The sequence below is a fragment of the Belonocnema kinseyi genome, chromosome 1 (genome assembly GCF_010883055.1).
Source record: "Belonocnema kinseyi isolate 2016_QV_RU_SX_M_011 chromosome 1, B_treatae_v1, whole genome shotgun sequence".
NCBI classification, from domain to species: domain Eukaryota; kingdom Metazoa; phylum Arthropoda; class Insecta; order Hymenoptera; family Cynipidae; genus Belonocnema; species Belonocnema kinseyi.
In genome coordinates, this window is record NC_046657.1 from 121,680,267 (window position 1) to 121,707,633 (window position 27,367).

Below are 27,367 nucleotides of genomic sequence, written 5' to 3' on the forward strand. Positions count from 1 at the left end.
GTGGATCCAGGTTTCATCCATGGTTATGAATCGGCGCAAAACCTCGGTCGGCTTACGCGAAAATAATGCCAAATTCTGCTGGGAAGTTGTCACACGAATTCGATTTTGGTCCACTGTGAGCAAACGCGTCACCCATCGCGCGTAGAGCTTCCTCATGCCCAAAACTGAATGCACGATATTGCCTACACGTTCCAATGATGGATTTTTCCGATATTTTCTGGTGTAGTGACCTCTTTTGGGCGCCCGGATCGTTCAGCATCAACTGTGCTCGTACGGCGACAACGAAACTCGGTAAACCACTTATGAATCGTTCCAATCGACGGTGTAGAGTCAGGGTAATACTTATCCAGCTTGACCTTGGTCTCGGATATCGTTTTCTTGCGAAGATAGTAGTGTTTGATCAAAACTCAAAACTCAGATTTTTCCATATTAAAAAAAACTCGGAGGTTAGTCGCTTCTCAGTGCTGTAACTTGTAAATGCGTAAACATAAATGGCTGAAGTTTTGACAGGCGTCATTTGAAGGTTCAAGCTCGACGAAAATGATTCACATTAGGGAATACTAATGCCATCTCTTCGAATTTGCAGGTACTTATCAGACTGCCTAGTAAGTTAGGTAAGGTTGGGTTAAGTTAGGTTTTTTTGGGTTAGGATAGGTTTGACCTCTTTGCAGGTTAAGCCCAAGCTGATTCGAACGGTACCGCAAACACAACGGGACAACACAATCAGTTTAATTGTGTTTCGTGAGGTTAGGTTAGGCTAGGTTAGATTTATTTCTAGGCTAGGCTCGAATTGACCCATTCGATGTAGCACACATTTGCTATTGGGAAAATATGCTTCCAGAGCTTTACGTGTAGTTCAATAAATTTCTGTTAATTCAGGTTAGGTGAGGTCAGGTTCTGTTGGGTAAAGTTATGTTAAATAAGTTGATGTCAGGCAAGGGTTGATCCTTCACAGTTGTCGACATGTTTTTGAAGTGAAAATTTGCATCACTGGCATTATTTTGAAATTTATTTGCCTCAGTGCATTATTTTTCGTCATTTTTTGAGGTTATGGCTCAACCATGACGAGGTGGGTGATTTTTGATACCGAATTTAAATTCAGCGGCCCAAAATCCGTAGGAATACGTGTGTGTTGTTACCAGATCCGCTCACTTTTTTTGTGTGGCTGTGTAATAGAAAAAGTGAATTCAAAAACTAACAAAAATGTTTCGTTAAATCGATTAGATTTGCATTTAAGGGGTCATTCTAGTAACTATCCCCGATAAAACGCTGTTTTTGTTCATTTTTCATGACATTATTAAAAAAAATATTTATGTAGGATTTGTTAGACTTACGGCAGTATTCTACTTTGAAACGCCCGAAAACAAAGCGATTATTGTGAATCTTTGCTGAGATTAATAATAATGATATCGATGTAGGGTTTGTTAGGCTTAGTAAATACACTCTTGAAATACATTTTTTTAAATTTTAACGTGTTTAATTTTAATTGTTTTAATTTTAACGTGTTTAGTCCTCAAAAAGTAGGTAGTTATGTGCTGTTGTGAAAGTATCGGGAATGGACCGTCTGAAACATAAAAACTAGACAGTTTTAGATTCAGTATTACTACAGCAGCCGGCTAAACTATGATTATTTAAACAATTTAATTTCAATTATATTGTTTTGCGATAAACGGTGAAAATAAACTCACTTTTTTGTGTGCTTTTTTCGCCGCCATATTATTATTTTTTAATGTACAGTGAAACTTCCATAATTCGAAGTGACATGAGGCGTGGGAAAAAATTTTAATTATCGAATAATTTAGTTTTCAGGCTCTTTCTAAATCAATAAAAAATTATAAATAATAATTTAACTTTATAATAATAATTATGAATGATTATGAATAAAAATAATAAAATAAACGATTAATTCCTATTTTTTCACTAAAATTTAACGTTTCATCATTCTTTTTCTAACTAATGTACTGGTTGCAGGGGCCTTGAAGTTTTCACTTCTTCTTGCGTTCCTTCACCTTCATGTGAGTGTAACTTCTTTTAGTATGATCTGATTGAAATATTATTACTGTGTTTTGAACATATCTTTTCATGAAATTTAAGACTATTAAAACGATATTTTATTTTCTTGTTATAATTTTTAAAAATCAAAATTGGAATAGATTTTTTGAAGGAAAAAAAAACGATATTTAACAAAAATTCTATTTAAAAAAATATCTCTTTTATACTCTTGGAAATCACGTAGAATAAAAAGTGGGCGGAAATGTTTTCTTGGTCAAATTTACATTTTTACGCTCAAGAGTACCACATTAAACTTCCATAACGCTCGGGCACGAATACTGTCAGGACTAATGTGCCTGAAAGTTATGTCTAACTTTTTTTAGGTGATTATCTGTGCAGAAATATATAAATTACGTTATATATTTTATCTAATACCTTCTATTTCATTCATAATGAGCGTAAAAATGTAAGTTTGATCGAGGGAACATTGCCGACCCACTTTTTATTCTACTTGATTTAAAAGAGTATAAAAAGCTATTTTTAGAAATAGGATTTTTTTTATTTGCTTTTTTTTCAAAAAATTGATTTCAATTTCTATTTTCAAACAAAAAATAATAAATAGGGAGATATATCGTTATGATAATCTTAAAGTATATGAAAGGGAATTTCCAAACCAAAATAATAAAAGTCGAATCGGATCATAGTAAAAGAAGTTACACTAACGTGAAGGTGAAGAAACGCGTGAAAATGAGAAAATTTCAAACCCCTGTTTGTTGACACACGGTTGATAAATGAACCTATGATTTGGTGAATTAATGTAGGTTTACTAGGACTATAATTCAGCCAAGTTTAAACCCGTTCTAAAAAAAATTAATTTTAGGTGGGAATGCTTGACATATTCTGCCCCATATACAACCTTTGAAAACATACTGGACAACATAGTCAATTTTCATTGTCTATAACCATCTTAGAGACGGGGTACAAAGTTTCTGCATCTTCCAAAAATCTTCCAAAGATGTTCAATAGAATAAGCAGAAAAGATCGAGAAATTACTTGACAATCTATTGCACTTAATGGTTTTTTAGAACAATAAGACATTCTCTGCATCTGCTCATTCCCGGGTAGAAATTGCCTCTATATGTCTAAACTAAATATTGGCTCTTACGAGGCCGCAGCCAGATTTTCTAGCTGGAAGAATCTAGGCTTTCGCTCTGCTGGCCCTCGACAGGTTATTGGCGTGTGCTACTTGACTTAAATTATTCATATACTCACTTTTTAGCACTATTTTTATAATTAAACAAGATGAAAAGCTTTATTCATAAATATATATTTCAAAAATAATTTCTATCAATTAATTATTTTCTCGAAGGGGCCTTGTAAAGCCCTCAACATGTAAAACGGGTAATACAACTGTGAGTGCAAAAAAGTACATTAATGTTGTTATGCTTAATTATACTTTAATTAGAAAACTGCCGAAATGCAAGCTTTGAAAAATTTCATTTTTTTCTGAAAAGTTTAAAACGTTTGGTGCCTTAAAAATTTGAAAAGAATTCTTTTAAAGATCGATTTAATTTGACATCATGTGAGTACGTTTAAAAATCATATATAATAAATCGAGTTTCAAAAACCTTTTTTCCTAATTTCTAACGTATCGGGTGAATGTCGTCAAGCGTTTATAATATCGCACTCAGCATGGCATCGTAGCTATGGTGATTAGGCGTTCGATTTATAAGCGTGCGTTGCGTGCGTTCGATTCTCGGCGCTTGCGTATATTTTAGTAAACTACGTTTGCCTTTAGTTATTAGTAATAAGCCTTCTCTAGCCAAATTTAACAATTAGTTTAGTTTTAGAATAACGTGCAGAGTATAGTTAAGAATTGAATTTGATTAAAAATACGAGAAAACGAAGGAGTATTTGTCAAAGGCGAGAGACAGGTGTAAAATCTTTAGATTTAACTTTTGAAAAGAAAATGTATTTTACATTTGGATTAATATTTTCCTTCTTTGAATCAAAACTTTCTGGTAACAGATTATGGCAAAGTGCTAGTTAGACTTTTTTACTATTACAACCCTATCAGCAAGCTTCAGAATTTAAAGCATGATCAATTTTTTAATAATTTAATAATATTTTATTTGAATCAACAAAATAAGAAACAATAGGACATGCTTTTGAATAATAGTATATGCATTTGACCGAGCGCGAAAACACCGTCCGATGCTTCAAAACAATATTTCATTGATTAGGAAGTATTTTTTTTCTTAGTGCGTAAGCGACTATCTAGATTCTATGAAGACCCTATTAATAGACCCTCATTGTGTTGCCTACTGATGACCTCGCTAGCTGAGCGTGATGCTTTCGCTTGCGCCCTCGATAGATTGCCACTTTAGGGCCTTGATAGAAAATAGCAGATCTAGACAGGCCCTCTTAAGAACCAAGTTATAATTTCTACCTGGGTTGTTGCCGGATTATGCTTGAAGCGGCCAGAACTCAGGTATACTCTTGTACTTCAAATTATCGAAACTATAAACTTTCTCAAGACGTCAAATTTTATTCGAATTAACGAAAACTTCGAATTGTTGAAATTCGAATTATAGAATATTTTTAGCATTGAAAGAATGGGAGTTTTGGCAGGGACCAACACAAAACTTCGAATTATCGGAAATTCGAATTATCGGCTGTTCGAATTATAGAAGTTTCACTGTATAACAGAAATCCTAGTTCAGCCGGTTGATGATGTCATACAGAATCTATAAATGTTTAGTTTTTTTGTTTCAGACGGCTTATTTTCGAGATTTTTACAACATCGCGGACCTACCATCATTTTATGGAGTTAACTTTGACTGACGTTTTTATGTATAAAAAAGGCATAAAGTAAATGAAGATTTTTTTTCAAATGTATTTCAAGTGTGTATATATTAAGCCTAAGAAACCCTACATCCATATCGTTATTAATAATCTCAGAAGAAATTCACAAACATTGCTTTGTTTTCGAGCGTTTCCAAGCAGAATACTGCCCTAATTAATACAATTTCCAAATCCGAAGGAGTTGTGAACGAAAAAAAAGAAAACTTGTCGAATATCCGGGGTTTTGCGAGATCCTCAGATCAATAAAATGTTGAAAAATGTTTATTCGTATTTTAAACATGTCATGTAATAATTTTTAATGATTCCTTGGCGAATAAATTATTTTGTTGAAAAATATTACTGGGAAATAAATAGCTAAGGGTGCAGAACCTGCACCGGTTCACGCGCATAGACTCCCATCAAGCTCCGCTGGTCCAGTGGCGAAGAGTCTGACTGGTAACCACGCTGTTGTGGGTTCGAATTTTTTTCTAAATTTTTTTTTCGTATTGTAAACATGTCAAGTAATAATTTTTAATTCTTCCCTGGTGAATAAATTATTTTTTTGAAAAATATTACTGTGGAAAATTGTACAATATCCGGAATAGTTATTAGACAACTTGATAATCTTGTAATTTATAAATAAATTTGCAGAGGGTCTAATATCGAAATTTGATAGTTTTGAAATTTGTAGCTGGGTAACTTGATAAATTCATAATTTAAAAACAAAAGTCAATATTCGCCAGTTTTTTAATTTTAGAATAATTATCTATGTGGAAATTTCTGCAAAATGTAAATTTGCCAATTGTAAATTTGTAATTCTTAAAATTATTCCTTGGTAACTTGATAAATTTGTAATTTATAATCCAGTTATAATTTCAAACTGAATAGATTTACAAATTTACATACAATCATTAATTGGCTTATCTATCATTTCAATATTTTGTAGAAAATTGTATTCACATGTTTTGTTTTTATTTCCCAATTAAAAACTATCCAATCTTTGGCTGATTCTGATTTCTTCCGTCGCTGCAGCGAACAGTGCATCACCCAGCTATGTGATAATCTATGACGATTATCACCAGCAAAAATGTTTTAAAAAATTACGATTATACTAATAAATTATTCGAAAAGTCTCTGCATGTTATTTATTTCCCAGTAATATTTTTCAAACAAATAATTTATTTGGCGGGGAAGCATTAAAAATAATTATTTGACATATTTAAAATACGAGAAAAAAAGTTGAGGAAAAGATTCGAACCCACGGCAGCGTGGTTAACAGTCAGACTCTTTTCCACTGGACCAGCGGAGCTTAATGGGAGTCTATGCGAGCGAACCGGTATAGGTTCTACACCCTTGGCTAATGTGATTTACAAACGCTCATACTTCTCACAAGGGATAAAAAAATCCGGGACATGTGTCTTATTATTTTTGAAGTAATATCGATTGTTGACAGTTTCATCAAAAAGTCAATGTCTTAGAAGAGGTTTCCCCTTTGAGCATGGACATAGGAAACACTGGACTAGGCATGCCATCCCAACTTGGGCGAACGGGGTTGAATCCACGGGAGGGGGGAGAATTCCATGAAAAGGGGAGAGCCGCCATCTTACGATGTCCCATTTGATTATGCGCACTAGCATTTTTGCCGACAAACTGTGCATGAAAATATAAACATGCAGATCTCCCCCCTCATTGCATCACCCCCGCAATGGCATGCCTAGTCTCTTGTTTCCTATGTCCATGCCTTTGAGAATTGTAGTCTAGACCCATGGTCGGTAACGAAGTTAGTAGAGTTAGTACTGCTAACGAGGTTAGTAGAGTAGTATTGCAAAGGAGATATAGAGAAGCTTCCCTTTCAAGGTTATGATTTTCAGACAGAATGCCTTCATGTATCCATGTACTTAATGCATTTTCTGCGATAGATCCAGCACCTTACTAGAGGAGGAATCTTTGGTAAAGTGTACTACATGTAACGAATGATCCCAGACTTGTTGCATCGGAGCATTAACGACCTTATGGATCTGAGACTATTGTAAATAAGTTCGCTGCACATTATATTCTTCAAAATTATTTCGATAAATATTTTTATACCATTAACTTCCTTTCTTTCGTGTATTTTGATTTTTTCTTACCTCTGCCATATTCGAGCGACCCTTTTTCAATTTTGGAACCTCTTTTATTGAAAAATCTTTCTTTAAAAAAGAACCGCTGGCGATATAAAAAGCAACCGCCCCAATCGCAAGGTTATTCAATAGAATTTCGAATGACCTAATATTTATTTGTTTTCAGTTCATATAGTCCCGGTAATCCATCGAAAAGAAGTTGGTGTGCTATATTCAACCCATTTCCTCTACATGCAAAAATAACAAAATGGCACCCAAAAAAAAATCTTTGGTTTTTTCAACAAGCCAGGACCTATCTACTTTTCGAGAGGTTGCGTTTGACTGGGGTTTTTGCGTATAAAAGGAGTACTGAATCAATAAAAGAAATTTTCTTCATATATTTTAAGAGTGCGTTTAATAAGCATAACAAGTCCTAAATCAATATCTTCATCAATAATCACATACAAAATTTCATAAAAATAACATTTTTTCGGTGTTACTTACTAGAAGAACCCCTTATTAACCAAAGACTTTATAATTAGAGGGATAAGCTACAGTATGATTGAGTAAACTAAAAAATTAAAATGTTGAAAATTTCATCAAGAGTTTGCTTGGGTGATTCAACGAAGTTTTTATACCTAAGTTTTTACAGTAGTCAAAAAGCCATTACGTCGAAACGAAGAAATATTTCGTTAATTAAATAATTTTGTTTCTTAGTTACCGGTAAAAAAGAAATTACCGGTACCTTCTTGCTAGTTTGTTTCCAGAATAAAAATTCTTGGAAAATTGTTATTTCTGTGACCAGTCACAGAGGTGCCTTCTAGTCGGATAACACGTTGTTGGAAAAGGGTAAGTATTTTCGTCAAAATTATTTCTGTGACCAGACACAGGGGTGTCTTTCTGCCCCCACGATTCGTTGGAAAGGCGTAAGGGTTTGATCAAAATTATTTCTGTAAACAGTCACAGGGGTGCCTTCTAGTCCCCCTTCCCATACGATGTTGTAGGAAAGTTAGAAAAATTTGTATTCCATGGATTCTGTGAATTCCACGAATTCCATGACTTCCTTAAATTCCACAAATTCCTTAACGGTGGAGTCTACATGCGACCTGCAATTACAGTTGACGCTATTTACCTTGCCGCTTCCCCTTACTCTCGCACGATCTCTTCCCCCACCACGACCGAGACGGCTCGGCATCCGAGAATCGTTCCGCTCGCTATTTACGTTGCCGTCAATGGTTTCGGTCTTTTAAGTCAATTTTAATTTGCAAAAAGTCATTATATGCTTTGTTAATGAGGGTTGTGAAAGAATTTCGAAATCATAATATTTATGTATTATAATAATTTCTTTGTCACATGAGATAACCTCAAGTATGGCAAATTTAATCAAAGGTTTATCAATAATTCGTAAATATTAACCTATTTTTCAGTTTATTAAGCGAGAGAACGATGTGCTTCTAATTTTTTGGAACCAAATGTGAGATAATTACTTCTACGATATGCATTTTGAAAACCAAACTTTCTCTGTTTGTAAACACTGATCCGCGCGCAGCAACGTACATAGCAAGCGAAAAAATTCGCATCAAGCACCACGCATCAAGATTTGACTCGAGAGTGGGGCAACATCGATTCCATGAAAATAACTCCCCTACGGTTCCATCCGCTGCAAAGTAAATAGCGTCGACTGTATTTTTGACTAGTCATTACGGTCCCTTTCCCCCTTACGTGGCTTTAGAAAAGGGGTAGGGGTGCGACCTTATATTATTTCTGTGAACAGTGACTAAGGTGCCTTCCTGCCCCACGTGGCGTTGGAAAAGGGGTAGGGGTGTGAACTTACATTATTTCTGTGCCCAGTCACAGAGTTGTATTTCCCGTCCTCACGTGGCTTTGGAAAAGGGGTAGGGGTGCGACCTTACTTTATTTCTGTGACTAGCCACAGGGGTGCCTTCCCGCTTCCACCTGGCGTTGGGAAAAAGGGGAAGGGTGCGGCCTGAAGTTATTTCTTTGACCTGTCATAGGGTTGCCTCCCGCCACGAGACATTGGAAAGGGAAGGTGTGTGACCTTACATTATTTCTGCCACTAGACACATGGGTGCTTTCCCACCCTCACGAGATGTCAGAAGGGGTAAGGTTGCGACCAACATTATTGCTGTCACCATTCACAGAGGTGTATTTCCGCTACCACGAGACGTCAACAGTAATTCTTTCATCGAAAATCGACAATTTTGAACTATAAACTTATATCCATATTTTTATGTCATTTTCGAGAAAAATGAGATTTTCAATCATTAAAAATAAATTAATGCTTTCTTTTCTTCATAAACGCGTCGTCTAATTTTTTTTCATTTTTTTCCAAATAACTGAAGGAATCATCGAACCACATATACAATCCAGGTGAAAAGGTTATATATAGTTCATATATATTCATTCATCATTTGTTTTCTAAGTTTTTTTGTAGAATACAAATCAAAAATATCAGTGTTTCGTCTATTATACATAAATTATATATAACTTTTTCACCTTGAAAGAGAAACTATGGGTACAAGCACTTTCATGCTGAAACTAATCGAGGTTGTCTTTCATAAAATGTTTGAAATTTTCTTATTTCAAAAGTGCTATGTATGAATCTAAAGAATTTTCGATTTTAAACTTTTGGTTGAACTTGGTGTATTAAAAACAAAAATTTTATTATAGATTTTCAGAAAAACCATCCTCACTTTGTTTATTCTGAATATTTTTAATATATTTCAAATTGAATTTTAAAATGTACTATGTTTAACTGCATATCTCTAACAAATTCAAAATTCTGAATTGGATTCGCCCCAAACTTCAAGCATTCTGAAGTAGGACCATAGATTTTGTTTCCTCGGCTTTGTATTTAAGAAGGCTATGCTTCTATTTGTTTACATTCCAAATCTAACCCTTTTTTACAATGCCACCGAAAGCAAAAGTAGAAACTCCTAAAGTAAAAAAGCCGATAACTGAAGATTCATGGCGACCAGCTCTAGATTCTGTGCTTATAAACGACGATCACTGGTGGTGCATGATAACGATGATAATCGAAACTTTACCAGAGCATGCACAATACATATCAATTTTCAACAAGGCAGTTGAGGACGGTAATCGGAAGGCGGTATTTTCTCTGAGTTATGAAAAGTTAATAAATTGCGTCAAAGCCCTTTCAAGGGAGGATCCGGAAAAATGTGCCACAATTCAAGGTATATGTCACTATACGAATCGTTTCTTGGAACAAGAATCTGGGTCTCTGCAATCCTCTTTGATTGCGAGGCTCATAAAGTATATGGTATACAGGTCTAAGGAAGAAATGATTTCTAGAATGCAGAGAAAGCTAGGACTGGAACAGGATATCGAGCGGGAGCTTCATTTAATGGGAACTGCACCTGATGTTGGAGCCAATTTTCTTACCAACAAAACGAATAGTCAACTGAGAAAAAGGGGAGAAGAGTGGAGGGACAAAGTATTCGTCGATGATTCTCCAGAAGATGGACCTAACCTCTATGTCGTCCTGACTGGCTTTTACGATCCAAATTTGCCATTAGACTTGATAGATGCAGGAGTGCCTTTAAATTGCATTTTGAGGATAAAAAGACCTTTAGAGGATTTTGAATTATATGATTTTGAAGATTCTAAAGCAGATTACAATAAGAATCGGTTATTTGTTTCAGTTAAAAAATCCGATTTAATCAGGTTCTGGATAGATTTAGAAAATCAGTGGAAAGACCCTAAAAGATCAGAAGACTTTTGCAAGCTTATATTTCTAACGTTTTGTCCACCAAAAATTAATATTTTGGAAAAGGGGCAAAATTTGATGAAGGAAATTTATGATAGAATATGTTTTATTATTTATGATCTGTACGAACTTTGTCACCAACATGTGAAATATTTAAGAGCAATGAAGTTGCAGAAAGTTGCTGAAGAAAGACCCATAAGACAAGATATTTCGAGCTATGAGAGCGTCATGGCAGATATTCCTGAAGAATCTGCTACAGTATTTATTGTATTAAATGCGCTAATCACACAGATTGAAGCGAATTTGAATCCTTCATCAGATTATGACACAAACTTCTTTGAAAGTCCTAGTTTTGATATGAAGAAAAGTAGAGAACCTTTAAATTCGGGACACAAGTTTCTGTATAATCTAATCAAAAATCTGCATACTCCTCTGTTTTCAGGTAATCCAAAAACCGATGTATCTTTGATCCCACTCTCATTTATGGAAACACTTGTGGCTCTAAATTTGAAGCATGAAACAATAAAGGTCACACATCCTGATTATAATCAATCCAGTCAGGTCAGTAATCTGAAGTTGGTCCTTTACCGAGATACGCATCATCTTTATAGGAAGCAGAACATCATTTTTGATACGAATTCTATATATCCAAAAATTGCTGCCTTATGGGACCAAAATCTATTAAATAAGGATCTACAACAAAGGTATGCTTACCATATAAATATAATCGCTGATAGTTTAAAAAATAAGGTGACCAATGAAACGCTTTGTCATCACCTGAATCTTCTTGCTCTTCAAAATATTCCACGAAGCGAAAAACTCGTAGTCATTACTGAAAAAAGTAGAGAATTAATGTCTCAATCAACGGTTTCATTGCCTATGACTGATAAAAAGTTGCCTTGGAATTGGCGAAGTGACAGCGCTGAGTTCGGAAAAGACTTAAGCTATTATTTCGAATGTCCAGCCCTTTGTGCTCTTGCAGATTCGAGGGAGATTCTTCAGTCAGGATTTCTAGAGGGAAGCCATCTTGAAAAACATCCACTTTCTGAGTTCGAAGATATTGAACTTCTGTCAGCTTCAGTTTTCCAGAAAACTTTACAAAAATGTTTTGATGATTATGGTTACTCTCAGATGTATTATTTTGAGCCTACGGATACTGTTTTGATATTCTTCAATCAAATGGAAAATTCTGAGGTCGTGGAACGAGTTGAGTCTGGAATCCTACCGACGCCTTTATGTCTTTTTGAATTCTGCAAGAATGCCCATTATAAGTCTGACAGGAGTACTCAACAAGAATATCCAAAAATAGATTTTAAAGACAAAGAAAGAGCAAAGTCAGATCAGAGAAGTGAATCCGAGGAGGACCTTATGACATTACGAGATGAGAACTTTATATTGCCAGCGTCTTTGAAAGCGGAGGTATTAAGGAAAGTTTATCAGCAACCGATGGACGAGCGTAAACCTAAGATCAGGGAAGATAAGATTGTCTCAGAAGGCGGGAGTAAAAGAGGAGAGAAACCGTCGAAGAAAGAAGAGTCCTCGAAAGGAAAAAAAGAGAAAAACTCCAAAGAAAAAGTTGTGAAGAAAAGAATATTGGATACACCGCTCGATACTTCTTTTCTTCCAAAGCGAGAAAAACTTGTAGCAAGATGTGCAGAGAAAGGCGAGCCCTTTAAATTGATTGGATATGACCTTGGAGAACGTAAAATTGAGGTTTCTAGTATCAAGAAAAGTTTCTTTTCGATTGATGGGACGAACGTGAACGTTGACCTTGAAACAGGTTTAGACTCTAGAAAGCTGTTAAGAATTGGAATTACCAACGTTGGATGTAGATTACAATTACACTCGGTTATTCATAAGGGCTGCTTATGTTCGATGTTCCCCATTCATTTTACGACGTCAGAGGGGCTTATAGTGGCATTCGAGAAACTACATGATAATAACCGTAAGCTTTCAGAAAATTTTATATGTATTCCTGATCAAAGATCATGAGGTAATGGATTAATTTTTAAAATGGAGTTTATGCAATTCAGAATTGAGATAGTTTGATGCGTCCAAATAAATAAGTTCTATATTAGAATATATGTTTTGAAAGTTTCCTTCCCGAGATATGCAAATTTTAAGGTTTTATTAAATTAAGGGAGCTAGTGTGTCCAATTCAATCAAAATATGGATATCTAAAGCACGATGAATTTGTCACTAGAGATTGAACTTTTAAAAGTTCACTCTTTGGGATAGCACCTTGTCATTTGGACACATCAAGCTATTTGTAGCTGAAAACTTTCTTTCAATTGATTTATAAACAGCATTTTTCTTTGAAAAATGTGAATTTTGGTAATTAAAAGGCCAATTATTTTTAAAACGGGGTGGTCTTTTTGAAGATCATAACATTATTCCTAAACGTAAAAATATCTTACAGTCCAAATACAATGCAAAATTTCTCTTTCCGGTTGCGCTCAAGATCTCAGGAACATAGCTATTTTCCTCATTATTATGTAACGGATATGTTGAAATGCCTTTTGGCATGTTACGCTACTACCTCTCTTTGCCCAAGCAAATTGAGCAATATGGCGGTACGGCAATTATCGTGTTAAGACGAAATGAAGTGATTTGGCTATCAGAGAATGAGACTATTAGCAAATTGGACTATTGGACTATTATCTCTTTTCTAGTGTATTTTTATCCAAACTACACTAAAAATAAGAATTATATAGACAAGTAAAGAAAAAAAATCAGTTAAATAGTGGTTAGTTAAGTGGACATTATATGTATAGAATAAATATATTCTCTAGGTGTCATACAATTTTGAGACTGAAACAATATCAATTGTTTCAACATAATTTTAATTAAAATTTGTTTTTATTGCTGCATAAAAAATTTTTAAATTTAAATAATCATTCAAAATTATATTATCTCTGATTGTTTACATTAATTTTGATGCAAAATTTCAAATGTGCATTCGCCTGAAAATATCTAATTAAAAAAAAGAGGTTTAATATTTTCATCTTTAGTACAATATTTGATATTAAAAAAATTATAATATTTTGTAAATATTTGAGGTATTGAATATAAATATTCTTATAGACTGTACAATGTACGTGACACTGGCGTAGCCAGTTAATGTTAGACCCCCCCCCCCCAACGGTGAAACAGGCATTTTTATTTAGTTTTTGCAAACCGTCCAGTTTACAATACATCTGACGAAGCTTCCTAAACTACTTATACGCCTATACTTTCAGGAAATGAGGCCCTAGCCCCAATATAAATTTTTGCCAACCCTCATAAGAATAGTCATTTCGGAAAGACAAATTGTGAACAGCTATAATACAAATTTTGAGTCTGGGCATTTTTCTATTGGAAATCTTCACCTAATGAAACCGCAATGAAAATGAGACTTTTGAAATTATTCTGATAAACCGAAAATTAAACGTATAAAGAGTATGTAATTTATGGTACACATAAATCAAAATTAGTAACCGTTTGGACAAATGAGTTTTTTTGAACATGGTTTTATTATACAAATTAAATAGGAAAATAGAAAATTATTCATATTCCTTGCAAGTCTAAACATTCTTCTATGAATAAAAATCTATAACAAAATAATAAACTATCTAATTATTGACAGTATTTAATTAAAAATATTGCTATATTACATACCATAAAATGAGATTGAAAGCGACTCGTTCTTCTCGCCTTAACACAAAAAAGTGCAAGATGAAATTTAAATTCGATATTGCTGCTTCAAATATGCAATCTCTATCTGACTCGTTCGCACTGCAAAGAAAAAGCAAATTCAATTCATAAGCAACTGCTTGTCATACTTTGACGTATAAGCGACTTCACTCTCCAATTTTCCTTTGAATGTTGTTTCACTTTTTTCACAAAGATCATTTTGCAGAAGATAAATACACAATTGTATTTATTTGATAACTTCCATTAATACTACCTCACATATACCCTTCAATTCACAATTAACATTATAGTACAGTCGCGAATTATTCTGGAAATTGATGCAACTATAAAATTCTATGAATACAAAAACATTTTCTTAATACAGTTTAACATATGAGAAATAAAACAACAGCTTATCTCAAAATTCTGCTGAGCCTTTCAAATAAACTTGATCTAGACATCTCGTACAAAAAAGTTTTTTGCCGTATTAAGTAGGTAATGCGCCTTTTTATTGAAACTGTTTATTAAGAGGCTTTGATTAAAATTCTAAGTTTTCTCGAAATATCACCCGTGTTTCCTCGAGATACTTTTGAGAAAAGTGCCAAAAATCGTGCTTGCATAGACTGACCCACCATATTCAATTTTAGAGAAAAATGTTCAACACCAAAATTAAACTAGAAGAAATTCTGAAAAAATTGAAGGTAAAAAAACCTGCTATCTTAAACAGGTGACGAGTTATAGCCCTCCAAAGAACCCGGATTTTTTTGAAAAAGAGCCGAAAAAACTCAATTTTCAAGTGGTACCCGTACTTTGGCACCTGTTAATGCCACCAAAAAAGGGCCAAAGCTTCATGGTCTCAACTCGTGACCCATATAAGCTACAATATTTTATTTTTCTTAGTTCCTGCCTAAGTCAGTCCTTTATAATTTCATTTTAACGTTTTTCTGTAGAAGATGTACGAAATAAGCAGTTTTGAAAAAACTTTTTTTGGCTACAAATAGCTCAAAATTGCAACAACAAAAAAATGTTTTTCTGAAGAATCATAACTACTTTAAATGAAGCGTTAATCTTTTTTTTTTTGTAAAATTAACAGGTTCCAAACTACAGGTACAAACTTGAGAAATGCGTTTTTTCGCCTCTTTTTTCAAAAAACCGGGTTCTTTGGAGGACAATAACTCGGCATCTATTGAAGACATGAGGTGTTTTCTGCCTTAAAATTTTTCAGAATTTCCTCTAGTTTAATTTTGGTGTTGAATATTTTGCTCAAAAAAATAATTGTGCTAGCCTTTCTTCTAAACTTCTGAATAAAATAATAAGAATAATGATTTTCTGTCATACCAAATACGATTAAAACAATATTCAATCGTACGAACATTCGGGAGCCGACCTTCTGACAGGATTAATATTTTACGGCCAATCAAATGATATTATTTGTTGAAGTCCCAGTGTCTCCAGAACGTGAGATTTTCCGGTCCCCACCACTCTCCCATCTGGGAGAAACACATTCAAACGTAGCGTGTCGGCGAGTCAGCTCTGCTACATGTTGCGTAAGCCTGCCTCGTGAAGAGCCGAAAATTCACGATCAGGAGCCCGAACTCTCCCGATTTTACGAAGGACGATTTAGCTGCTCCTCAAACTTATTATGGTTTTGAAATCGCGAGTTGCTTTCGAATCATTAGACTCATTGCGAAAAGGAAAATATAATTTACCTAATGGAAATAGATATAGGAGACAAGATTTCTGGGTCTCATGTGTTTCAAATTTAGTGCTGCATATCTTAATCATATTTTTAGTAAACAATTAATTTGTAACAACTAATAAACAAATTTTCGACAAAATGGTTAAAGTTTCATCCTAAGAAATGACTTTAAAAAATATATTTTTAACTTAAAATTTTAATTCATACTTCAGTTTACAGTTAAAAATTTAATTATTAACCTAAAAAAAAACGAATTTTTAATCAAAGAAATTCATTTTGATCTAAAACATATGAATTTTCAAAGAAGAAGAATAATTCGCCACCAAAGAAGAGACATTTCCAACTAAAAAGTTCTTTCTTTATTTTTGTATACTCTCTTTCTTTTATGGGTTTGTGAGTCTTCACATAACCATTACAAGTCTTCTTACAAACCAGCCTTATACTATCTTATGAACTATTCGCTTCATACAGTCTCAATTATTATTATTATTTCTAAACGCTTGCAACTTTACCCTGACTCTAGTTCGAAATACCACTTCGTAACTGTCCTTCTTTCGGTGTCATTTTTTGGCTTTTTTCTACTATCCTGTGCAACCAGCTTTCTCTCTCTCTCTCTCTCTCTCTCTCTCTCTCTCTCTCAGATCTTCTAGTTTCTTTATCCATTCCTTCCCCTGACCATTTTCATTAAGCATGCATTTAATTCTCTCTTCTGTACTCTCTCCTCCCCCTTCGCCCCCTGTGCACCTCTCTAATACATGCACCCAAGTTTCCTACTCATGCCTACATACTCTAGAAACATTCTCTTCTTCATTTATCCAATACCTGCATGCTCTTATACCCTCTCCCATTCTGAATCCCACTACTCTATTCTATTGGCTCTCCTTTTTAATATGTTTCAGGTACTCTGGTTCCCCTTGCCCCTTAACCATTCTGTACCAGCTATTGTATCTTGAATCTGCGATTTTTTCTCATCTTTCGTCACCTTGCCATGCCTTCATCTCTTCCTCTATTTCCTCTCACTCTGTACCCCTGTCATGTATACCACATTCACGCCTCATTTCATATATCTTCTCCTCCCCTTTCGAACCAAAATCCTAAGTAGCAAAACTCATCAAAAACCAACTCTGCCACCACGCCATTTATTTTCCATTCGTACTCCAATTCATCTTTAGAACCAAATTTTAAATGAAAATAATAAGTTTTCAACCAAAAATGGACAAGTCAAAATTTCAAATAAAAAATTGAATTTTCAAAAAAAGAAGTTACTTTTCAAGTAATAAATATTCATTTTGAATCAAAAATAGAATGGTTAAATTTCAATTTAAAAAATTAATTTTGAATAAACACAAACAATCTAATCTACAAAAAAGTAGTGAAATTCTCAACCAAAAAATGAATTCAATAACAAAACGATTGATATTCTTCCTAAAAAGACGAAATTAAAAAAAAAGACATGAATTTTAAACCACATAGTTGAATTTACAACTGAAAAGATAATGCTTTAACGAAAAATTAAATTTAATAATATTTAAATTTTCAAGCAAAAACTTTAATTTGCAAACAAATAATTTTAATTTTTAAACCAATAATTTTCTACCGAAAACAGAAATTAAAATTTTTTAAAATCAATTTTAAAACAATAAAACAAAAAGCTAATTTTTAAATAACTTGACCATTTTCAACGAAAAACTGTTATATTATCAGTTAAAAAAAAAATTGTATAACCAACAAATTTGCAGCTAAAATAGTTCAATTAAAAAAAAATACATGAACCTTCAACCATTTTAAAACAAAAGAAAAGAACTTTGACCTTAAAATGCATTTTCAAAAAAGGAATGAATTCTTAATTAAAATAGATGAATTTTTAAACAAGAAGAATAATTTTCTAACAAAAAAGATGAATTTTTAACTGAGAAAGGTCAATTTTCAAAACAAAAAATTTTTTTAAAATTGTTACATTTTCAAATAAAAAAATTTCAAATAAAAAAACATGTCCCACAAAAAATAATACAGTTAAATTTTCTGTATAAGAAAATGTTTTTTAACAAACAAAAACAAAAATCGAATTTTTAACAAAGCAGTTAAATTATCAACCAAAAGATCCATTTTCAAACCAGAAGTATAATTTTCTATTAAAAAGGATGAATTTTCAACTAAAAAAGATAATTTTTGTAAAAAAAAATTCAACAAAATTGTTAAATATTCAACTTTAAAAATGAATATTAAAACTAAAAAAGAAGTATTTAACCAAAAATGGAATAGTTACATTTTTAGTTTTGTTCACTTCAGCTCGTGCTAATTTAACTAATTTTCACAATTTTCAGATTCTGTCAAGACTAATTTAAGCGAATACATTTTCTGAAACTATCTATTGAAGAACAACTTAAATACTTTCATAAACATAGAAGTTGTTCATTCTTTTTTTATACAATGCAAAAATCATGAAGTTCAACCTTCAAGCGCACTTTGTTATATCCAAATAGATTTTAGGAATGTTTATAAAAGTGTTATTATTTTTCACGACGGTCTTGTGTACCAAGTTTGATTCTATAGCCCAGAATTAAGGACAAATATTTTGTAAAAATATGTTCGTTAATTATTAAGATGCTACAAAGACTAACCTTCAGATTTTTTGTTTTTTTTTTTCAAATCGTGAGATAAGGCTTCATAAAATAAATTTTGTCATATTTATTTCTCAATTATTTACAATTAATTTACTATTACCATTGTTTACAATTGAAATAAAATTATAAAAGCTAAATTTTGAAATAAGTATTTTAAAACATTAAATATTTTGAAAAAATGTCATACACAAGAAAAAAAAGTATTATCAGTTTCTTTTATATTTATATAAATATAATTATTATAAGATTCTTAAGAAAATGAAAAAAATATCAAATACATCAGATATATCAGAAAATATTCTAAGAGAATTGAAAAAAATTTATTTTATAGGATTTAAAAAAATATTAGGAAAGATTCGAGTCTTTTAAAAAGATGTTTAGGAATTTTTCACAAGTTTGGAAGAAATCAAGAAATATTTGATAAATGTTCGGAATTTTTTGAATATTTCTTAGCTATTGAAATGTTTTCAATTCTTCAAAATATTGTTAACTGTCTCGAATTTTTATCAATATTTTGAAAAATCATTAAAAATGTAAAAAATTGCCTATAATCTTCTAAATATTCCCAAGCATTTTAAGAAAATTTGTTTATTCTTTTAAAGGTTCTAAAGTTTTAATTCTTTCTGAATCTCATCAATTCTAATAAATATTTCTTAAAATTACTTGATTATTTACATTTCTTTAAAATTTTAATCTCACCAAATTAAAACATTTTGCTTAAAAATCTTCTACATTCTTCTTTTGAATTTTAGGAAATCCTTTAATATGTTAAAAAACCTATTTAGTTTTCTCTTAAGGTACATTTTTCAAAATAAAAAATCACTAAAAATTTTCACTTGAATATCAGGAAAATAGTCCTTTTGTTAAATCTTGTCTGACCTTCTAAACTTCCAATCTTTAAAAATTATTCAAATTTTCCCCGATATTTTTTTAATTCTTTTTGAAATCTTTTGTAATGTTTTGAAATGTTTGCAAATATTCCCTGAAAATTTATTTCTTGAAATGAAAAATTATTTTTATTATTCTAAGGAACCTAAAAGATTTATTTTTTTTCCCTGAAACCTTACAAAAATCTTTACAGGTTTTAATTATTTTTTAATCGTTTCAAAGTTGGCTGAATATCTCTTAAGCTTACTCAAATTTCGAAAGTGTATCGCATAAACTTACTCAAATTCACAAGTACATTCTTTAAATCAACATATAATTTTAAAAAAGTGTATAACAAAATTACACAAGAAGGCTTAATAAGAATTGTCTTCCTTAATTTAAGATCGAAAAATCTTATAATCTTCTAAATTTTTCCTAAGAATTTTAAGAAAAATAGTGTTATCATCTTGAAGTCTTTTTGAATTCCTTTAAAACTGTTGAAGTTTATTCGTGAAATCTTTAAATACCTAAATTTCTAAAGAAAGTTAAGTTTAAAATTCGATTTGAATCTCTTCCATTCTTCTAAATATTTCTTGAATTTACTTTTTTTTCTTTTTTAATACCAATCTTGAGAAAGTTCTGTTTTTAATCTTGTCAGATCTTCTAAGCCTTCTAATCATTACATTTGTTTTTAATTTTTCCTGATTTTCTTTTAAATTGCGCAAAATTACAAATATTTCCTTACAATCTTCCAGCTTCTTTCTTGACAATTTTTGAAATCGTTTAGAATATATTGAAATATTTTGAAATAATCCCTTAAAATTTATTTTTCAAAATAATTTTTCCCATGACCTTTCATTCTCTTGACACCCTGCAAAATTCAATGGCCACCGAAAACGAATCGTGAGGTCGGGGGAGGCTCGGGTTCGTAACTCGCGATTTCATAACCATATAAGTGTAAGGAGCAGCTAAATCGTCCTTCGTAAAATCGGGAGAGTTCGGGCTCCTGATCGTGCATTTTTGCCTCTACAAGAGGCTGGCCTACGCAACATGCAGCAGAGCCAAGTCACAGACACGCTACGTTTCAATTTGTTTCTCCCAGATGGGAGAGTGGTGGGGGCCGAAAAATACAACTTTCTGAAGACACGGCATCTGTGTCTGTCCCGCTCATGTTGTCGTGGGTCACTGTCTCGTTATTTGGTCTTATCAAAATCGACGGGTCGAGTGGTACCGACACGACGTATTTTCTTCTGTAGTCTTTTAAGATTGAGTTTTTTTTTTAGGATTTCCTGGAGAGGTAAAAAAATATTGTCAATTAAAGGATGACAAAGTTTTGAACCTAAATTACCTTAATATTAGGAAAGTTATTAACCCGTAATGTTTGATTAATCAATCAATCAATCATTGGTTAAAGAGACAGGATTTTACACGTGGAAGATTATTTCCGAACTAATCCATCTTTAAAAGTCCTGTTCCTTGATTTTTCTTAAATTCTGGAAATATTTTTATCCGCCCAAAAGTACTTAATTGACAAATTTATAGACCAGCATTACCACCCTTTTTAAAGCGTTGGGATGGGATGGGGTAGTTTTGAACTTTAAAACCTGCACGCGCAGGGAGGGGCAGGTCATGGATCCTCACCCTAACAAATTGTGAGGATCCAGAGTTCAGCCGCCTGAAGTGGGTCACCGGCAGTTAGATTGTGTGTTTCTGGCAATGAGGAAAAATAAACCTTTTGCTCTGAAAGTCCCACCTGAACCACAGCGTTAGTGTTTTATTCAGTTTTGAAATCTGATTTTATCCAATTTTTTAATCTTTTTTGTATATTTATTTACACGAAATACAGAAACTGTAGTATCAGATCCATATTTTGAATTATAAAATTTTTTAATTCAAAAAAAAAACTTGTAGCAATTTTGCTTGTCTGACCCTCTCTGGAATACGTAAATTTACAGTTACTATAATAATTATACTTTTTTCCATCTCGACTAGGGAGATATATTTTTGTAAAGCCCTATCTGAGTATTATAAACGTGTAAAGTGCTTTTTCATAAAATAGATTTTTGAAGAAAATATTAATTTTTTAATAATTTTCTCATTTTCCGAACATGTGTTTGGAAAATTGATTGTTTAAAACATATTAAAGTGCAAATAGCAAAATAGTTCCTTGCAGTTTATGCTATACACTCAGGAGAATAGCTGTAAATTTTTACAGATTTCACAAATGAAAATAACATTGAGAAAAACCTCATAAACTTAAAAGTGCCAGCTGGACCACCGCGTCAGTGAAACTCACCTGGACCACGAGGTGTTAAATTTTTTTGCAATTTAGGGTATTTTTTATTAGTTTTAAAATAAAGTTTGGCTTCTCGGTTTCAAAAAAGAGCTTTAGTAAGAAAATAGGCCAGTCAATATTTTCCGAGACACAGGATCCCATGAGAAGGCAATTCTCATGCTCCTGCTCAGACCAAATCCTTTAGTATTCCCCAGACTAGTTTGCAAGTCTACCATTCCTTCAACGCGATCAAGTTTATTCAGAATCACCCGATATCAGCTAACGAATAATTTTTTTTTAATTTTCCAGCGGGTTAGGGGTAGTTCAAATTATTGCTTACTTTTTGTAAACAAATAAAATTCGAAATTACCCTTTACGGAAGTGACGTTGATTTTTTTTAGGATGAATGCTTTCTTACGAATATAATTCATCCCCTTACTATCATTATTAACTATTCATAAATATTTCATTATTAAATGCAAAATTTCCTCGTTTCTAATATATGATTAGTTTTTTTGCAAATTAATTAATTAAAAAAAATTCTAATACACTCCTGGGATTCGCCTACGATCTTTGAAATCATAGTTCCCAGAGTTTACGATATGGAGGTGGTAGTGCGATTTCACCCTATTTTTAGTTGACCAATTTAAAGCGCTTTAAATGGCTATCGAATTCCTAACCGCCAAAATACTCGAAAATTTTCTTTTGTTGTAGTTTCCTGTAATTGAAAATCGAGTGTGTTCACGCTTGAAACTCGCGCGTGTTGTATAATACACGGTGCTATGCGATTGGCAAGTGGCAGAGAGTGGCAAGCATGGGCTTCGCCTGTGTTCTTTTAAACAATTTTTATTTGTTTAAATAAATGTAACTTATTTAAACAATTATTCATTCACCAAATAATCCTAGTTTTTAATTGAAATATAACAGCTGGTTATTTCATGCAGTAAATTTTTTTGAACACATTATGTGGTTATTTAAACAATTAATTATTATTTATTTTGAAAATTTCTAAAAATTAAGTGACAATATGTCTACTTCATTTTCAAATTGCTATCTATTGCTAAATTTTTCTAAATAATTGCATAATGTTAAGATATTTCTTCTAATGTTTAACAAATTTGTATTTTTTAAAGTAATTTCTTTATGCTGAAGCAGTTTTTTTCAATAACTTTGAGAAAATAATATTAAATAGAATACTTGAAATTATTTTTCACATCGTATACTGTATAGAAAGAATATACTCACCATTTTTGAATAGTTTAAACAATCAATTTTTCAAAAATATTTTTAAAACCGTATTTTTTTATAAGACATGATATTGAATAATGGCGAGTAGTAAATTCTGTTACAAAAGTCATGTAAATGTTGAAAAAAAAAATATTCATAAACCGTCCATACGCAACTTTTAAAGAAAATTTAATGGAAAAAAAATTAATTAAGTGTATTAACAATGACATGACGTTTTATTAGAAAATACGATTTTTTAAATATTTAAAAAAATATGCTTCAACAAATACAAATTACTTAAACGAATACAAATTTATTTAACATCAAAAGAAATATCTTAACATTATGTGATTATTCAACCAAATGTAGCATTGGATAGCATTTCGAGGAAAAAGTGGACATCTCTGGGTCAACTTTGAGAAAGTTTGAAAAAAAACAATAATTAATTGTTTAAACAATGACGGTGACGAACTCGGCGGCCGTTTGAAACACTGAAATGAGTCTCCTCGCCTATTACTATAGAGGTTGCTTAGTTTTCATGAGTCTCCTTGCCTCTCTCGTTAAAGCATTTTCTAATTATTTCGCCTTTTCTTCTCACTTAAGTATGATTTTTCAATTGTAGTAAGTTAATTGGTAACAAATAGTATCCAGATACTAGTTTTGAATACGGATCTTCACTTTGTGGTGTGCATAGATTGCTTGGAAATTTAAAATTCATCAAATTAATTAATTGGTATGATTTGCCTTAAAGACAAAAATGCATTTTACAAAAAAAATTATACATTTTTTTCAATGAAATTTCATTAAACCATTTATATTTTCCGTTTTAAGTGATGCTTCATAAATACGCATATGATCCATTTTCTCAGACAAAAATCATAAATACTATAGTTCTGGAGATACTTGAAAGTGGACTTTGTTGCATTTTAACAATGTTTCCTGAATAAATGTTTTGCTTAAAAATATTTCATTTGGCTTACTAGAAATACTGATATTGGTCAAGTTAAGAAAAGTATAATAATTAAAAAATATTAATTATTATCTATAACAGTTTAAAAGGTAAAAAGCACGTTTAAGTACTTTTCAAAGACATTTCTCATAATAATTTCTGTCAATATCGCTTAGCAACATCGAAAATCATTTTCCCGCACTTACTAAAGCGAAGATATTTTAAAGCAATAGAAGAGCAGGCTCTTAATTATCTAAATATACGTAAAAAACTAGCGTCGACGTAGATGATGCAAATTTCGGTGTAAATGTTCTATATATTTGTTCAACATTATTTAAAGAATTCAATTGATTAAATATTTTTATATAGTGCAGAATAGTTTCCTGAATCATTAGTCAAAAAAGTATAAATTTGACTTAGAAATATTTAAGTAAGAGCCTCAGTGTTTTCGGTGATAGCGTGTCAGGCTTCCAAACAGGAGGTCTGCACGGAAAAAATCTAGGCCGAGACGGGTACCAGATACGATAAAACCAATCTTGTCCACGTGGACTGGATATCTATCGGCTCGAAAAAAGGACTACGGTGGCTTAATTCTTGGGGGGTCTACTTGGTTCAACTAGCGAACGCACGGCGTACCAGTATCCAAACAACATTGATTCTGCGTGTGCGGTACCAGAGTAATCTCACACGCGGAACGCGCGCTGTTCAATGCTGGTAGTAGTTCCAACCAGGTTCTTTTTTCGTGTGGGGTTCGATCACTGTACCGAAACCAATTAAAAATTTTCTATATACTTCTTCCGGGGCGTTGGTGGTTTGGAACAGACCTTAATGACACAGAACCTACATAATACACTTTTCGAGAAAACCTGGTCTTTTCTTAGGACTTGGACCAAGGAAACTAGAGAAAAAACGAGGTCTGCCCTAGATTTCAACGTATACTTCAACTTACGTTAAAACATTTATTCGTATCGGTCGCAATTTTATATTACAATTTTTATTTGTATTACAATGCGATTAACCTCAGTTGCAAAAAATTGTAGCACCAGCATTGCATATCGACCAAATGCGAAACTCATGCTCTCAATAGTACTGCATCCCTGAAGGAGCATTAGTAGCGTGAAATTTGAATTAGAACCAGGATAACTTTTGAAAGTCTAACCAGATTAGGTTGCAATTTTACCATAAAAATATCTATGAATCACTTTTCAACAGAATACGTAGCGTTTATTTTAATTGCAAAAAGAACATAAAAAATCTGCCCGCTATGCGGGCAGATTCTCGTTGCGCGTTGACCGCGCGGCTCGTTTTGCTCGCAAGTTTGAGCATGCCAAGGGCGCGCGACTGTTGGTTCTCGCGCTACGCGCTCGATTATGTATTTATCTCGCGCTTCGCGCTCTATTACGTATTTACCTCGCGTTACGCGCTCAGCCATATTTTCGCACATTCTTGCGCAAACCTTTTAAAATTAAGACTTGAAACATCCACCACTGTAATTTTGTGATTGTGAATTCTCTTTCGTTAAAAGAGCTTAGCTCGAGAGTTTGAGCGCACATACGGCACGTGACTGATGGCTATCGCACTCCGCGCTTGGTCTTTGCATTTCTCCCGCATTCGTGCACAGACCTTTTACAATAAAAGGTCAACGGACCTACAACTGTAATTTTTTCATCGAACTTTCATATCAAACGTAATACATTTTTTATGTAACTCTGTCTGGGATTGCTTATTAAAAAATTGCAAAATAAAGGGCAAATTGTATTTATTATGATTATTTTTTCTCATTTTGGTTTAAATTTATTCTAAGCTGCGCTGAAACACGTATCATTTCAATAAATGTATATGATTACAATTCATAATATGTATAAAAATTAAATCATACTAATTCTTATTTCCTTGTTTTTATGTAATATAATTTTTTATTTTTAATCTTATTTTTTACAATTGAAATAAAATCCACTTGTTCTCTCAAAAAATGATTGATAATAAATTTATAGATCTTTTTTGGCAAACAACTTTTGTCTGTTAATTTTAGTTTATACCTTGTGTCGTTTTCAAAAAAATTTAATATTTTTGTTCTGTATGTTTTTTTTTACGACTAAAGCAAAAACTACGTGTAATATAAAAAATTATACCTCTTTTTGGTAGAACAAGTTATGTCTCATTTTTTTTCGTAGCTGGTGTCGAGAAGTGATTCATTGTAAGCTTGTAATTTTTGCCAGGGCACGCAATTTAAGCCTTTTTATTTTTTTTTGTATCTTGCATAGTTCAACCAAAAAATGGAATTTTAGGATTTTTTATTATTTTTGGTATGATCAAATTTGGAATGTTCAACTTTTCGACCAAATTGAAAAAGTTGTTATCGTAATCTTGTAGGGCTTTCAAAAAGCAATGTTTTTCTTTTTTTGACTTTTTTTAATATCATGCGTTGTTTGGCTTAAAATGTTCATTTTAGTTTTTTTGGGATTTTGAAAATGTGCTAATTCTGATAATTTGCTTTTCATAGAAAAAAGTCATTAGGGTAAATTGCTTGAGTTCCTGAATACTATGAACAAACGTACATAGAATTTTGAAATCTTGAAAACATGCGGTTTCAAAAATTTATGGTACCATCAAATTTGGAATTTTCATCTTTTCGACCAAATAAAAAAAGTTATCATAATCCTGTAGGGCTTTCAAAAATCAAAGTTTTTCTTCTCTTGATTTTTTGTTCATATCATGCGTTGTTGGGCTTAAAATGTTCATTTCAGTTTTTTATTTTATTTTGAAAATGCTCTAACTCTGATAATTTTCTTTTTATAGAAAAAAGTCATTGAGATACATTGTTTGACTTTCTGAGAGCTATGCAGAACCGTACATAGAATTTGTTAATCTTGAAAAAATGTGGTTTCAAAATTTTTTGGTACGATAAAATTGGGAATTTTCAACTTTTCGACCAAATTAAAAAAGTTGTTATCAGAATCTTGTAGGGCTTTTAGAAAGCAACGTGTTTCTCTTCTTGACTTTTTCTCGTGTCATGCGTGTTTTGGCTTAAAATGTTAATTTTAGTTTTTTTTTTTGGATTTTGAAAATGCTATAACTCTGGTAATATTTTATTTTTTGAAAAAAGTCACAAGGATAAATTGTTCGAACTTTATAATACTATAAATTACCGTACAGAGAATTCTTTAATTTAAAAAAAAGTGGTCTCAAAAATATTCAAAATGTGCCCACTTTTTGAATTTTCATCCAAAATAGCTGGCTAACGAACTTGACCTTCAGTTTAGGACACTCAACGAGTGTACCAAAGGGAAATCTAATCGATTAATTTTTTCAAAAATTATCGCGTTCACAGACAGACATCCTTACAGACATACAGACAGACATACATACAT

The 27,367-nt window shown here is 32.3% G+C and overlaps 1 protein-coding gene across 1 annotated transcript in view; it reads left to right on the forward strand.

The window, feature by feature from the left end:
* The first annotated feature begins 9,881 nt into the window (after positions 1 to 9,881).
* The window catches only part of LOC117179874, a 106,793-nt gene continuing 89,307 nt past the window's right edge, over positions 9,882 to 27,367 (forward strand). The window contains exons 1-2 of the mRNA XM_033372049.1: positions 9,882 to 10,150; positions 10,245 to 12,628. Coding sequence (XP_033227940.1) covers positions 10,134 to 10,150; positions 10,245 to 12,628 — 2,401 coding nt within the window. The 5' untranslated portion in view covers positions 9,882 to 10,133. The remainder of the gene's footprint in view (positions 10,151 to 10,244; positions 12,629 to 27,367) is intronic.